General features: G+C 35.4%; 1 protein-coding gene across 4 annotated transcripts in view; it reads right to left on the bottom strand.

Moving 5' to 3' along the window:
- The window catches only part of CLASP2 (cytoplasmic linker associated protein 2), a 189,340-nt gene that overhangs the window by 40,867 nt on the left and 133,715 nt on the right, over positions 1-14,758 (bottom strand). For all 4 annotated transcript variants that reach the window (XM_082637540.1, XM_082637539.1, XM_082637537.1 and 1 more), the window contains 3 exons: positions 10,417-10,523; positions 7,122-7,366; positions 4,826-4,889 (listed from right to left, as the gene is read on the bottom strand). In XM_082637540.1, coding sequence (XP_082493666.1) covers positions 4,826-4,889; positions 7,122-7,366; positions 10,417-10,523 — 416 coding nt within the window. The remainder of the gene's footprint in view (positions 1-4,825; positions 4,890-7,121; positions 7,367-10,416; positions 10,524-14,758) is intronic.

The raw sequence follows: 14,758 nt of genomic DNA, 5'->3' as shown, positions 1-14,758 counted from the left end.
TTAATCATCATCGCAATCTTATTAACTCTATTTTACAGATTAAGAAACCAAGGCACACACTGCTAATAAGTGATGGAGGCAGAATTTGAACCCAAGCAATCTAGCTCCACTACCGATAGTTGTTATCACTGTGTTGTACTGTCTCTCTTAGAAAAATATTTAGAGGCTTTACAGAGTCATACACTGTGAGTGTATGAGTAGTATCTGAAAGTTTAAAAAGTTTATTTATCGGGGCTTCCCTGGTGGCGCAGTGGTTGAGAGTCCGCCTGCCAATGCAGGGAACACGGGTTCAAGCCCTGGTCTGGGAAGATCCCACATGCCACAGAGCAACTGGGCCCGTGATCCACAATTACTGAGCCTGCGCGTCTGGAGCCTGTGCTCCGCAGCAAGAGAGGCCGCGATAGTGACAGGCCCGCGCACTGCGATGAAGAGTGGCCCCCGCTTGCCACAACTGGTGAAGGTCCTTGCACAGAAACGAAGACCCAACACAGCCATAAATAAATAAATAAATAAATAATTAAAAAAAAAAGTTTATTTATCAAGTTACGGACATCAAATAATTTCAGCTTGTAAACTATTTACCAACCACATTACTCCTGTCCCAGGAATAAACCCAGCATCTATTTCAACTGTATTCAGAAGTTGAAATAGAAGCTCTTTTCTAGCCCTTCCTTTCTGGGATGTGTATTGGAGCTCACCTGATATTTCAGCTGGACTCAGATGCTTACTCTAACACATATAAGAGAAACATTCTGGGGGTTGGAGGTGATCCTAGATGAAAGGAGATGGGGCTGCTGCTCACACCCTGGTTCTCTAAGTAACCTGTTGGGGACAGCAGGTGGTCTCAATCATGTTGGGGAGAAGTAAGGACAGCTTTCAGTTAACATGGAAGCCAGCTACTATTCAGAAGCTGTTAACACAGCTTTAAGTTGACTTCAACTTAAAAGGGCATGGGAAAACCCACCCAACCAACCTCATAGTATGAGGTGTCTCCTCAACACTACAGCCCATTCTGGGGGCAAGGCTTCAGACGATTTCTGCCCTGTGAGTTTCAGGATAGTTAAGGTTACAGATAAGTGATTCCAATTCAGAGTGGAGAGCTAACCCACACTTGAGGAAGAAAAGAGAAGTCTCTTTGATGGCCTATTTCGAGGCTATGAGGAAAAGCACGTGGCACATTTGGGGAAATGAACGTAGTTTCCAGGCTGGGTTGAGAGTGAGAAGGGAATGACAAGAAAAAATGATAGGCTTTGTTTGAATATTTTCTTGAGGGTCATGAGTAGTCACTGAAGGGTTTTAAGTTAGTAGAGAAGATTTACCTTTTAGAAAGGTTATTCAAAGATGCAGTGTGGAAGAGAATTTAGGGATAGGAGGTGGGGAGGAGGTGCAGCTGGCCAAAGATGATTGTGCCCTGAATTAGCACTGAGAATGGAAATGTTTAGAAGGTTGAATCAATTACGACTGAGTAAATTTCTAGAATAATGCCCAAATTCTTCACTTGAGCAATGAGAGGATAGTGGTTTCATCTAATGAGATAAAGCAATGCAGGAGGAAAAGTAGTTTTGAGGTTTAAGATGAGCAAAAGGCATGTAACTAAGTAAGTGCAGGAGAACAATGTGGGCTGGAAGAACCATATGAGAGTCATTAGGATAAAGTGGGTGACTTAAACTTCAGATAAGGTACAGAGTGAAAAAGGAGGGCCTAAGGCAATGCTCTAAGCAGCACCAAACGTAAGTAAAACAAGCAGAGAGATAAGTGTCTGAAAAGAGAGGGTGTCTACTGTGAGGAAGACTGGATCAGGCACAACAGAAAACACCCCTCTTCCACCTCTCCCACATCCCTTTCCTTAAAGTGTCAGAAAAGATATGCCGGATAAACTCACAACAAGGTTGAAAAATAAAAAGGGATGTCAAACAGCAAACTGAAATTTATGAAAAATTCCTGGAAGACCAAGCAGATGAGACCATGTTAGCAAAAAGCAGAGTACATGTTTATGTGGCTACCAACAGTTTCAAGGTAAGACCTCCTGCCATTTCCATAGAAGAAAAGGTGGAAAGAATGGGCTTATGTGCAGTTAACTTTGCTAGTTTGGAGATAGGAAATGGAGTTTCTGCTGGATGGCTTCTATTTTCTTGGTAAGCTAAGAGGCCAGGACATATGCTTGGGGCATGAGATGGGTGGAGAGGTGAACAGGGCTGGAGTTCTGAGGAAAGACTATCTGACACAGTCTCTGTGGAGGACAGAAGAAAAAAACTAGAGGAAAAGGCAAGGCAGCACTGGGCTTTTAGACAAAAATCACAGATCAGAAATGGAGAATGGCACAATATACAGGAATAACAGGGCTGATTTAACCCAGCAGGGGCCAGTACATTGTTTCCCTTCAACAGGCTTAACCTTCAACCAGTGGCATGAGCATGAGCAGAGGTTCTTGAACATATTCTGTTTTAGTGTCAATGACCAGAGTTGACTGTATAGAACAGGCGTAGGGAAACTATGGTCTCAGAGCTAAGAATGGTTTTACATTTTAAAATGGTTTTTTAAAAAAATCAAAAGAAAAGGCTATTTCATGACACATGAAAATTTTATGAAAATAAAAATTTCAATGTTCATAAGTAAAGTTTTATGGCAACCCAGCCATGGTCATTTGTTTAGATATTGTCTATAGGTACCTCTGTGCTATAATGGCAGAGTTCAGTAGTTGTGACAGAGATCATTATGGTCCACAAAGCTACAAATATTTACTACCTGGCCCTTTATAGGGAAAAACAAACAAACAAAAAAGGCCGACTCTTGATAGAGAACAAAATTTTACTTGGAAAGAAAAGAAAGCATCAAAAACAGCTGCTTGATCCTAATGATTGGACTGTTAGTACTTTATAAAATTAAAAAGGGGGGGATATATGCTATTTTAATAATATAAGGATATGATGCAAAAGCTCAAATCAAACCCTGATATTTTTAACTCAGCACAGTATGGTGATATATCCAGTTTATTCTTAATGAATTACATTACTGGCAGAGTCTCTGATGGACAATCACCAAACAAAAGCTGAACAAAAACGAATTAAATAAAATCTTCCATTTACATGTGTATTCACTGAACTAACCAAAAAAAAACAAAAACAAACAAACAAAGCCGATGGATCAATAAGAATTGTATGTTGTTATAAAATCCCACAGAAAAAAAAAGTCTTCTTCCCGAAAACTCTCGGAAGGATTGTGGCTGGTTCTCTACATCTACTAAGGGAGGCCAAACATCTGTGCTTTCACCAACATCAAACCTGGTTTTCCTACTTGATCTTCAAGAGACTTTTTTTTTTAATTTTAACATTCACTTTATTTAAAAAATTTTTTCTTCAAGAGACTTTTTAAAAAAGTGTTTCTCTTTATTACTGTGCAAATCCTAGGATCCAACTAAATTGCATTATTGTCCTAACAAAAAATAAAAAACTGTGACTTCAAGAAATAATCTAGCCTTACACTCTCATACCTTCTAGTAGAGATGAACTTTATTACTTTTGAAGATGTTTTAAAACTCTATTTTTAAAAGTTGTAGAGATTATTAATTAAAACATCATTTAATAAAATAGGTCCACCCAGATCATAATTGTCTTGTCCTTTGGCTCATACTGCTAACAAAAAATGTCAACAGCTAATTTGTTCAGGATTTACAGAAAATTTTCCATTAAAGCAATTCTTGCAGCTGTAATTAGTGGTAGTAATATCAGTATAAAATGGTATGGTTATCTACATGCTCAGTTTGAAAGTTGTAAACTTAGTGTACTTTAATCTTTGTCTTTAATGGGACCTTGCATTCTTGGATAAAGTAAATATACCTTCTGATAAAAGGATAATCTTTAGCAGTTAAAGTACAAGCAATTTATAATTCTTAACTGGATTTCAGTTTATGTATAGAGTAGGATTTTAGTATCTTTAAGTAGTGTCACAAGTAACGAAAATATTGAAAATAGAAAAAAAATGAGGGGGAAATGACATGTGCAACAATAAAGTGAAGACAATTAAAAAAACAATAAAGTGAAATTTGTTAATATCTTTCTTATGATTTCCCTTCCACATCTCTCTCTCACTTAGGTTAGAAACTCTCATGTAGACACCTGGTGTCCTAAAGGAAGATACTGAATAAAGTTTCACCATTGTCAAACACACTGCTGAAAACAGAATAAATGAGTCCATTTTACAACAAAATTTTACATTTTAAAGCAAAATTTCACAGTATACATGCAGACTATGCATAAGTACTTAAATACATTTTAATCCGCATTAAAAACTGAACAAAGTTCTGAAGATTTTTATGAACTATTTCAATATATGAAATGCTTCTTTTATATTACTAACAAACCATGGGTGAAGCCATATTTTGTGCTTTTTGTTATTTAATGGCAATTCTTTTCTACAAAATTGCTCTTTTAAGAATATATTTATGTTAATAGAGAAGGAAACTGAATAAAAAGTTAGCAACTTTTTTCAACTTACCCCAATTATTTCCTTTACAAATAGTAAAATGTTTTTAGAAATTCAAATACTCACCCTAAGTGTATAAGAGTTTTGCATGTTACTATATATTCTTCAGTTTATAGTCTCAGATAATCTCTCTTTGGAGAAGCTTAAACAGTTACTAGAGAGCAATTTCTAAATTAAGTATGATATCAAATACTCAATTTCAATTATGTTTGAAAAGATCATTGCCATTTTAGAGCAATAACAAAACAAAAATGGCTTATAGTTTTTTGTTATTATTCACTTCTTTTTTGGGGCAATACAATAATGACACCTTACAGGAGTAATCTTAAATACTAAAACATACCTTGCCATGAGGATCAGCAAACATTCTTGTGAAAATTTCACATAATCTTTTCAGTTCAACTCGACTGTCAAAATAATAAAGTGGAATTAATATCTTGCTGTAGGAAGAAGTCATTTAAAAGTGACCTTACAGGGACTTCCCTGGTGGCGCAGTGGTTAAGAATCCACCTACCAATGCAAGGGACACAGGTGTGAGCCCTGGTCTGGGAACATCCCACATGTCGCAGAGCAATTAAGCCCGTGTGCCACAACTACTGAAGCCCGCTCGCCTAGAGCCCGTGCTCTGCCACAACAGAAGCCACCACCAGTGAGAAGCCCGCACACTGCAATGAAGAGTAGCCCCCGCTCGCCATAACTAGAGAAAGCAGCGTGCAGCAACAAAGACCGAACACAGCCTAAAAAAAAAAAAGTGACCTTACATATAACTGGGCTTCTTTTTTTTTTTTTTGCGGTATGCGGGCCTCTCACTGCCGTGGCCTCTCCCGTTGCAGAGCACAGGCTCTGGACACGCAGGCTCAGCGGCCATGGCTCATGGGCCTAGCCTCTCCACGGCATGTGGGATCTTCCCAGACCAGGGCACGAACCCGTGTCCCCTGCATCGGCAGGCGGACTCTCAACCACTGCGCCACCAGGGAAGCCCTGGGCTTCTTAAAAAAAAAAAAAAAAAAGCTAAAATCATCCCTCCTAAATGAGAAATTAGTGGGATTTACTAGTCAGGGCTAAATAAAAATTTATCAAATGCAACAATAATTCTGTAGTAACAGACACTATTTTAAAGGTTGAAAGTTATATGAAAAGAAATAAAACTGTACCTTATTAATGTAGCACAACAGAGGAAAGTATACAGATGACATTCCCAGCACATGAATCTTATCCCTTTAAATGCTATGATGTTTTCTTAAATTTTGCCACCTGAGGGCTAAAATCTTTCTAAACTATGACTATTTCCTTGCCATTTAAAATGATATACTGAACCTAATACTAATCTAAACTTGATAGGGTTGGGAACAACAGTATGATGATTTATTGTAGTGATTCATGAACTGTGATATGAAAGCATTAAAATATATTAGGAAGTATATAGATAAACACTTATTTTAAATTATATAGTTCTAATACTTCCTAAAATAAACACTCAGCTAGTAAATCAAACTCTGATTTCAGGTATCAAGTCAGGAAGTGGCCCGCTATTTTCCACCACACTCAAACTTATGAATTTTCTGAAACTATGTTCTTAAAGGGATAGATCATAGAGATTTAAAACATTACACATATAAAAAACAATAAAGAGGGGCTTCCCTGGTGGCGCAGTGGTTAAGAATCCGCCTGCCAATGCAGGGGACACGGGTTCAAGCCCTGGCCCGGGAAGACCCCACATTCCGCAGAGCAACGAAGCCCGTGTGCCACAACTACTGAGCCTGCGTGCCACAACTACTGAAGCCTGCGTGCCTAGAGCCCGTGCTCCATGACAAGAGAAGCTACCGCGATGAGAAGCCCGTGCACCGCAACAAAGAGTAGCCCCCTCTTGCCACAACTAGAGAAAGTCCACGCACAGCAACAAAGACCCAACGCAGATGAAAATAAGATAAATAAAATAAATTTTAAAAGATAAAGAATTTAGAGAGGAAAAGCAAGCAAGCCATTAAGAAAGGAAACCGAATCAAACCCAACTAAAAACCAATATAAACTTTTTTTTTTAACTTTATTTATTTTTTGGCCACACCACACAGTATGGGGGATATTAGTTCCCCAGCCAGGGATCAAACCCGCACCCACTGCAGTGGAAGCGTGGAGTCTTAACCACTGGACCACCAGGGATGTCCCTAAACTTCTGTTCTTAGAGAAATTCACTCCAAATCCATTTCATATTACACCAAGATTCAAATATTACACAAACACCAAGAATATACCTTCATTTCCAAATGAGCATAAATATTCTTTCATCTCACTGAAAAACTTATCAGGAATGAATTTTAATAATGAGTCAGCTTTAATATTATGCATATTTTATTATTTATTTTCATTAAAAAATAACATTTTTCATTTAACATCTATTTGTGAATAAAAAGTTTCCTTTTAGAATGTTTCTTTAAACAGAGCAAGTTAATTAAAACTTTTAAAAGTAACAATAGTATAGATGGTCCTAAAGGATTAAGGCTTGGGAAAATATTTTGATGCCACCTTCTGAATTCAGGACACGTATGAGCCCGTACCAGTATCTTTAAAGTGTTATGAAAAAGTCAAGTCAAAAAGTGCTAACCAGACAGGACAATTATTTTAAAGACAATATAACTCACCTTAGTGTTCTCTGATTTTTTAGTAAGTTCTGCAGACCCAGGAGGCCTTCTTTTCTTTCTGACCAGTTGGAGCTAGCACATCTGTTGAGGACTTCTGCCACATCTTCTGTCTGCCTCATGTATGTAGGAATACTACCATTCCGAGAGCTATAGGAGCGTTCTGAACAAGCACTGGATGCATCGCTGTTGGCATCATCATCTGAATGCATCCCATATGATTCATATCTTCTTCGAGCAGGTTTTTTCTGTTACACATAAAGACTCTCATTAGTGGCAGCTAAAATAATATGCTGGTATTTCACAAATTTCTACTGACCATAAAGACTGGTTTTTGTTTAAAAATCAGTGTAAAGCATGCTGCTAATCATTGTAATAATAAAATGTTGATATTTAGTTTTTCTTCAAAAAACATGTTTTAGGAGTTAGTAGATGATGAAATATTGTTTAACTATGGGGAGTGGTAAAAGCAGAATAAGACTACTGTATGGAAGTCAGATATGTAAAGTGGGGAGCACTAAAAACATGGGGTTCTTCCTTTTCTTTTTCCTTTTTCTGGAAAACCAAAAAGAACTACAAGAGTATAAACGAATGGACTCTGTACTAAAATTCTGAGTTGTTAAGAAGAAATTACTACCTTTTTAAAGGATGAGAATGGATCAGAAAATGGGCAATGGATCAGAAAAACATGTTTCCCCAGGTAAAGTTCTATTTTTTTCTGTCTCTCAACCTTCTCTTTCCTATTCTCCTTTCACTTCTACTATCACTTGTCTTGCCACTCTTTCTTCTCTTGTACCCAACCCTGACATTTCCTAGAGAAGCAAAATACAGAGAATGATGAGAGCCTGTTTTGCTTACTCTTACTTTTAGGAGGCAAGCTCCTGGAGGGTCCTCCATGTTCTTCCCAATGTGTCTATACTGTCTATTTCAATATTTATGAGAAAGCATATTTAGATTCCTTTGATCTTTACATCTGAAGCTTATTATTTAATAAATGTAACTGCTAATTTTACTTTGAATATTAAAAGTGAAATGAGACAGAATAAATAGCTTACTTGAGATTTCTTTGGAAGAATTAGAAATAAATCTTTATGTAATTTGATACTTGAATTTAGGCTGGTGAGCAGTGAAGATATTTCTAAGAAACATTTAAGCACAATAATTTTACACAGCTCCAGGTGACTTAAATTCTCCAAGTTTAAAATCTAAAAGAAATATAACTTGAACTCAATTAAAAATAGTTTTATAATGACATTTCCATCACTAAATTGATTTTAGAAGCACCAACTTAATTTAGAATGGCAAAAATGTGGTATTTCCTGTGTTGGTCTTCAAGACCAGTTTTGTTATAGACATCAGTGTCAATGACATCATCGCATTTGTACAAAGTAATCAGGCTTAAAGGATGAGAACCCCCATAGGACACTCTATTTAAGCACTATCTCCCTGTTGATAATCATATAATCATATATACAGAAAAATGATGTATATGTAAGGATTTTATTACTTCCATTTGAATTTTTTATACAAGACTATCATCTGTTAAACTGATGAAGGAAAGAAAAAAAAGTTATGGTATCATAAGATGTCAGAAAACAGCAATGTCTATACCTTAGTCCGTATGTCTCCTAAGAGCTGAGAGCAGATTTTTAAAGAGAAAAATTGAAAATAATGAAAAACATTTTGCTAAATAGCACAGTGAAGTAGGCATAAACAATGCCCATAATTAGAAACATTAACTTTTTAAATATATAGATACATTAGAACTGCTTATTAGGAGAATATATCTTTAACTTGTCAATATCCTTTAGTCCAAAGAAAAAAATCTAAGCTACAGAAATACTCCCATAACCAGTTTTCCAAAGAAACTCAAGTCTTCTTCCTATTTGGATCCTTTTGTTGTTTCCAAAGTTAATTTTATTTCTATGATTTTCCCTAGGTCCAATTAGACTTAATAGTTGGATAGTCTTTTCCTAAAAACTGATAGTTATAACTGGAATATCTATGTTATGCAAATAATGGAAGTATTCATAGTCAAATTATTGGGATTCAGCTTTTAGCCCTGGTGGCTAAATATTCCTCATATAAATCAAATACAACATCTTATAACAAGTAATAGTTCAAGAATAATCCATTCAATTCATAAAATTTATGTGAGCAGAATTTAACTAGTAAATCATCCACTTACAAGAAATTAAAAAAACATAATTTGAGAAATACACTGATGAGGAATAGTAATTTAAAATGTATGACTGATTTAATATCACTGGAACAAGATGTGATCAATATGTCCCAAGCTCAAGAGAACAAAGTTCCTACTTAGTTATACTGATTAGAAAAATCAGATGGCTAAGGTAAAGAGAAAAATTCAGCACATACAGACTGTTAGAACTACACGTGATTACATTTAATACATTACAGCTATGATCAATGAATATTTTTAAAAACTTGTTTTTCAAATATATGTGGCAAATATTTTATCAACACTGGTTAAGAGGTGATAATGTAATTTTAAAAGGCATAATGTATTTTTAAATTTCAAAACAAAGATGACACCTTTATAACTTCTGTGTAAAAAACTGAGTAAATGCTTACTTCTCAAATATAGGATTAATATCATAATTTGAAAGAGAAATTATCATGTTGAACTGACTTGGGAAAAAGGCAAAAGCCAATTATAATCACTGTTTCTAATACTTCCTTCATAATTTTAAGTGAGAAAAACTACAGTGATATCTGAACAGCACTCTTCTGACAAACCATCATAGATCTATGGATTATGTTTTTAAGCCTCACTGTTTAATGTGTCAGGTATAAAGAGCCAGAAAGATATCTTAAATATAATTTGTTTTGAAGTTGTACTTTCTCTCAGCTCAGAAAATACAAATAAGTAAAAGACTAAACAAAATTGTACACCAAACTAAAACAATCCCTAAATCCCCAAGGTTAAGCTAAACTTGAAATTACATACTTGTAGTGTACATATTTATATACTAATCTATCTGTCTTTATTCTCAGTGTATTACAGTGCATTAAAAAATCACCATATTAACAATATCAATATTTATATTCCTGACATCCCATCAATTACTATGCGCCCTGGCTTAAAAATTTGGCAGTTAATAAAGATCAAGAATTAATTATACTGTTTTGCTTTTTACATTGCCCACATTTGATCTTCCTAGATTTAATCCACAAGAATTTTCCCATCTCCTTTCCCACACTTGTGGATTGGCTCACTCATACATTAGTTTCACAGCTGGAACATCTGTAAAGATAAGGAAATGGAGAAAAGTACCAAGGCATCTGCTACTGCCTCCTCCACATCGGAACCTGTGTTCAGGACTCGCATGGCACTGACAGAGGATGACAGTCGGCTTGATTGGCTGATCCCATACCCTGGACCTAATTCACCAGAAGAAGGAAAATAGCTTTGAGAGAGCCATAAATGTAACAGGGTCACGTTGGAAACTTTAAGATCCTTAAGAGGAGGAAAAAAAAACCAATGGGGCAAAGCATTTTAAAAGCAATACTGTATTCTCTGGGTACATTTATTTTTGGTCAAATAAAAGGGCAAAGGCAATTAAAATCACTGACAGTGTGTGGGAAGTAAATTTAAAGAATAGTAGCTATGATATATTTTTCACCAGAAGACAGAAGAAAGCATGGCTGGCCAACTAAGGGCTTGCAAGTCTATAGCCCTGTAATTAATCTAGCTCTATCAGTCAGGCAAATCTCATCTGTTTGCTTGAGCCACAGAGTAGCCCAGAACAAAGACCAATTCTCAAACCAGTAACAATCAGGGAGCTCAAGGAAGGCACGCCAGGAATTTACAAGGGAAAACCCCTCCAATTATTATCTCTTCTCCTTCAAGATAGGCTGATTCATTCTGTAACTAAGATGTATCATTTGATATTTGTCAAGGACCTACTATTGCCCGACACTCTGAGGCATGTAAAGACAAACCATAGATGGGTTCTTCCTCTCAACTACTTTCTACAATATATCATCATTTACAATTAAAACACTTCATCCACCATTTTGGTTTTTTTTTTTAAACATATATACAAAGATGAAGTACATAACTGAGAACATAAAACAATTTTATATTTTAAAATGACATAACTTAGGTTATACAAAAGAAAAATGCCCATCTGCAGTGAGAAAAATGTTCAAATAAGATTGCTGAAGGGAAAAAAGTTACTTGGGGGAAAAGTTTTTTAAAAACCCACAAATGACTTACTCTCCAACAAATTAAATGTAAATAAAACAAATCAATTTTAAAACATGATTACTCAATGGAAACTGACAAGGACAAAAAACTTAAGATGAATGCACAGATGATAGTGAAAATGTACTCATCCTTCACCTGAGGCCCCATACACATCGGGGGCGTAGAGGGCACCAGTAGATCTGGAATGGTGTCTGGAGGCTGGAATAACAGGACCATACAAACCTCATCTATTACTACAGAAACAAGGAATAGTGGCAGCACTACAGTCAGGCAAGGAGAGTTAGTTCACAATGGTATTACTATTAATAGTTAAGGATCAGAATATTGCCTTAGACTAGGGCAACTGAACACTTGCATTGCAGTATCTTCCTTGACACACAACAGATCTTACACCTAAGGGGACAGACATAAGCTCACAGGAGACAAAAAATTAAGTATTCAAATGGAAGGAAATGTCAAAAGTACAAGCATGAGACAAAAAAATGAACACTGTAGTTTCAAAAAAAAAACCACTATGGTAAATAGCAACCAATAATAATCCCATCTCCTCTAATCCTGAACCCAGTGAGGCAGTTGTTACTATTCAATTTTACAAGTAGCTAAACTAAAGCACACAGAAAAGTTAATTAATTTGATCAAGGCCACACCTCAGTATCTGTAGTCTTTCAAGGCCTTTGCTCTTAAATAGTACACATACCATCTTTACATTGTTCAAAAGATAACATACCTCATTTATGTTAACATAAATGTTTTCTATAATGGTTCACAGTATATAAGTTCTGCATTCAGTAGATTAGTTAAATATCAAAGCACATTTTGAGCACCAAAAAAGGGGAGTATTAACAATTTAATCAAAAAACCTAAAAACCTATGACTTCTCCTTATATTTATGACATCTCTCTAAATCTAAATTTAGGATATTTAAAATCTTAGATCTTAAAATCCTGATTTTCATAACATCATAAAGTCAGTCTTTTTCTTACACACACAAACAAATAAGCCAGGAAAAAATCATTTTATTATTTAATGAAACATATTACTCATTTTAAAAGTTACTCTGCTTCAGATATATTAATGAGAACAGTTAAAATACTTTTATTACATGAATTACTCTTTCCTTTGCCACAGGACCTTAATGAATAAGAAAATGATCAAAAAGATTAAGAGACAGGATTAAAGAGAGAATGTTGCATAAAATGTTTAACAGACCCTGAAAGGTGATTGGTATCATTAGTAAAACATACTAATATATAGTTTTAATTTTACCCAACAGAATAATTTCTAAAATGATAAGGAAGAGTTGAAGCAATATGGAAATGCTTCAATAGATGAAAAAAATTTTGAAAACCTTTTGAAATCAATAGCTATCTGTGGCTGAAGATAACACTCACGTGCTTGTAATAATGTAAGCCTTTTTTTGAATCTTGGTTCCAGAAACTAAGAGTGTGAGTTCCAGAGTTCATCTTTGTTTAGCTCTGATTTATTTCTGGTGTTTTAGGGCCCTGATGCTGGCTGGCCTTGTGTTACAACTGAATAAATGGCAAGCTATGGGATTCATCTGCTGAATGGCCATATTCAAGTCAGAGGTGACTAAAGGATTCACCAAATAAAGAAAGAGAAAAATGTAGGCAAATATGGCAGAAAATGGGAATGAAAAGGACAATCTGATTTCTGGGAATGCTATCTTCATCTCTGTGTAATAAACAGGATTAATCTGCTACCTTTACTATGCAATATCCATATGTAAATAAAGGGCAATAAAATTCAATTCTTCTAAAACTATATGATTAAAAGGTTTAACCACCTTTAAACCAAATAGGATGTTTCATCACAATTGGGAAAACTGCCTCCTTTAATAATAAAATTTAAATAATTTAAATTGCCAAATGGCGGCTTTGAGATAAATCTAGAAGATCAATGACTAAACAACATATCTCTTTAAAAATAGGCATGACCACCTAGAGGAGTGGGATAGGGAGGGTGGGAGGGAGGAGCAAAAGGGAGGGGATGGGGGATATATGTATACATTCTTATTCACTTTGTTATAAAGCAGACACTAACACAACATTGTAAAGCAATTATACTCCAGTAAAGATGTTTTAAAAAAAGGCATATTAACATGTTTATTTTTTAAGTAATTAGAAGTTGGTTATAAATTTCCTCTAATCTCTGACTATTGTACAGGTTTAAACAGTACAGAAACCTATTTTTGTTTCTTCCTGATATCTCACATTTTCTACTAATTCTACATTATACAAATGTAAGTATTATACCGTTAAAAAAATCTAAGATCCTTGCCACTGATGTGTCACACAACTAACTGCAGGTAAGCAAGCACTGTTCCAGGGGGAAGACTGGGAAGAGCAGTCGCAGCAGTGACGATGACCATGATAACCACGTGCTCACCGTGTGCAAACACTGCTCTGAGGGACAGTTTCCATGTATCTCTCCTTTACAGTGTCTTCAAGCCAATGCTAAGAACTACATGCTATTATTATTCTAGCTTTACAGATAAGGAAAAACCCAGGTATAAAACAGCTACAGAGCTGGGGTATCAACCAGGCCATCTGACCCTAGAACATATGCTCTTAAACTACCACACACCCACTCTACTTCCTTCGATTCTTCAAGGTGGCATGCTTACTTTATACAAATGTAAGATTTATTTCATTTTTAAACATATATGCATGAGGATGTACCATATATATATGTATGTGTGTGTGCATGTATACATACACATACACAGATACTCTACAGACTAAGCCTACTGTATATTGTACATGAACTAAATCTACCTCTGGCAGAGTATAGAAGGAAACTCTTTGGCACTTGGGACTGAAACACAAACAAGGGTTGAGGATCCCCCTGCCTGAGTTCCTAGCTCAAAGGGTCAGTATAAGATAGTCTAGTAGTGATATAGTTGAGTCAAATAGCCCAAAGAACTAGAAATTAATCTCTAGAAATTCTATACTAACGTGACTATTGAAGGAAATAATAACCCCAATAAATAATGAGTGCAACTATGTTCTACGTAAGTGTCACAAAGTCTGAACTGCAACTCTCTTAAGTATTACAGTAACCTACATTTTATGGAATTAAAAGAAAAAACCTGAAATGGCTATAGGTAAGTGCATATAAACAAAGTATTAGTTAAAATGCTGAGGACCACACAGAAATTCTAAAGATTTTCAACATAAAAAATTCTGCCTCTCCAATTACTCTAAAATATTTAGTTTTTAAAAAATCATTTAATATTTTTATAATTGAGGTAAATATAGTATTATAATCGAGGGTATAATACAATCTCTATAATCAGGGACAGACAGGTTTCACAGCAATGACATGATATAAGCTAATGCATGGGAAATGTTGTTAAATTGTAAAATACTGTAAAAATATTAATCCC

The sequence above is a fragment of the Mesoplodon mirus genome, assembly GCF_964341445.2.
Source record: "Mesoplodon mirus genome assembly, chromosome: 12".
NCBI classification, from domain to species: domain Eukaryota; kingdom Metazoa; phylum Chordata; class Mammalia; order Artiodactyla; family Ziphiidae; genus Mesoplodon; species Mesoplodon mirus.
Note: the sequence above shows the minus strand (reverse complement) of the source record. Positions and strands in the feature narration are given on the sequence as shown.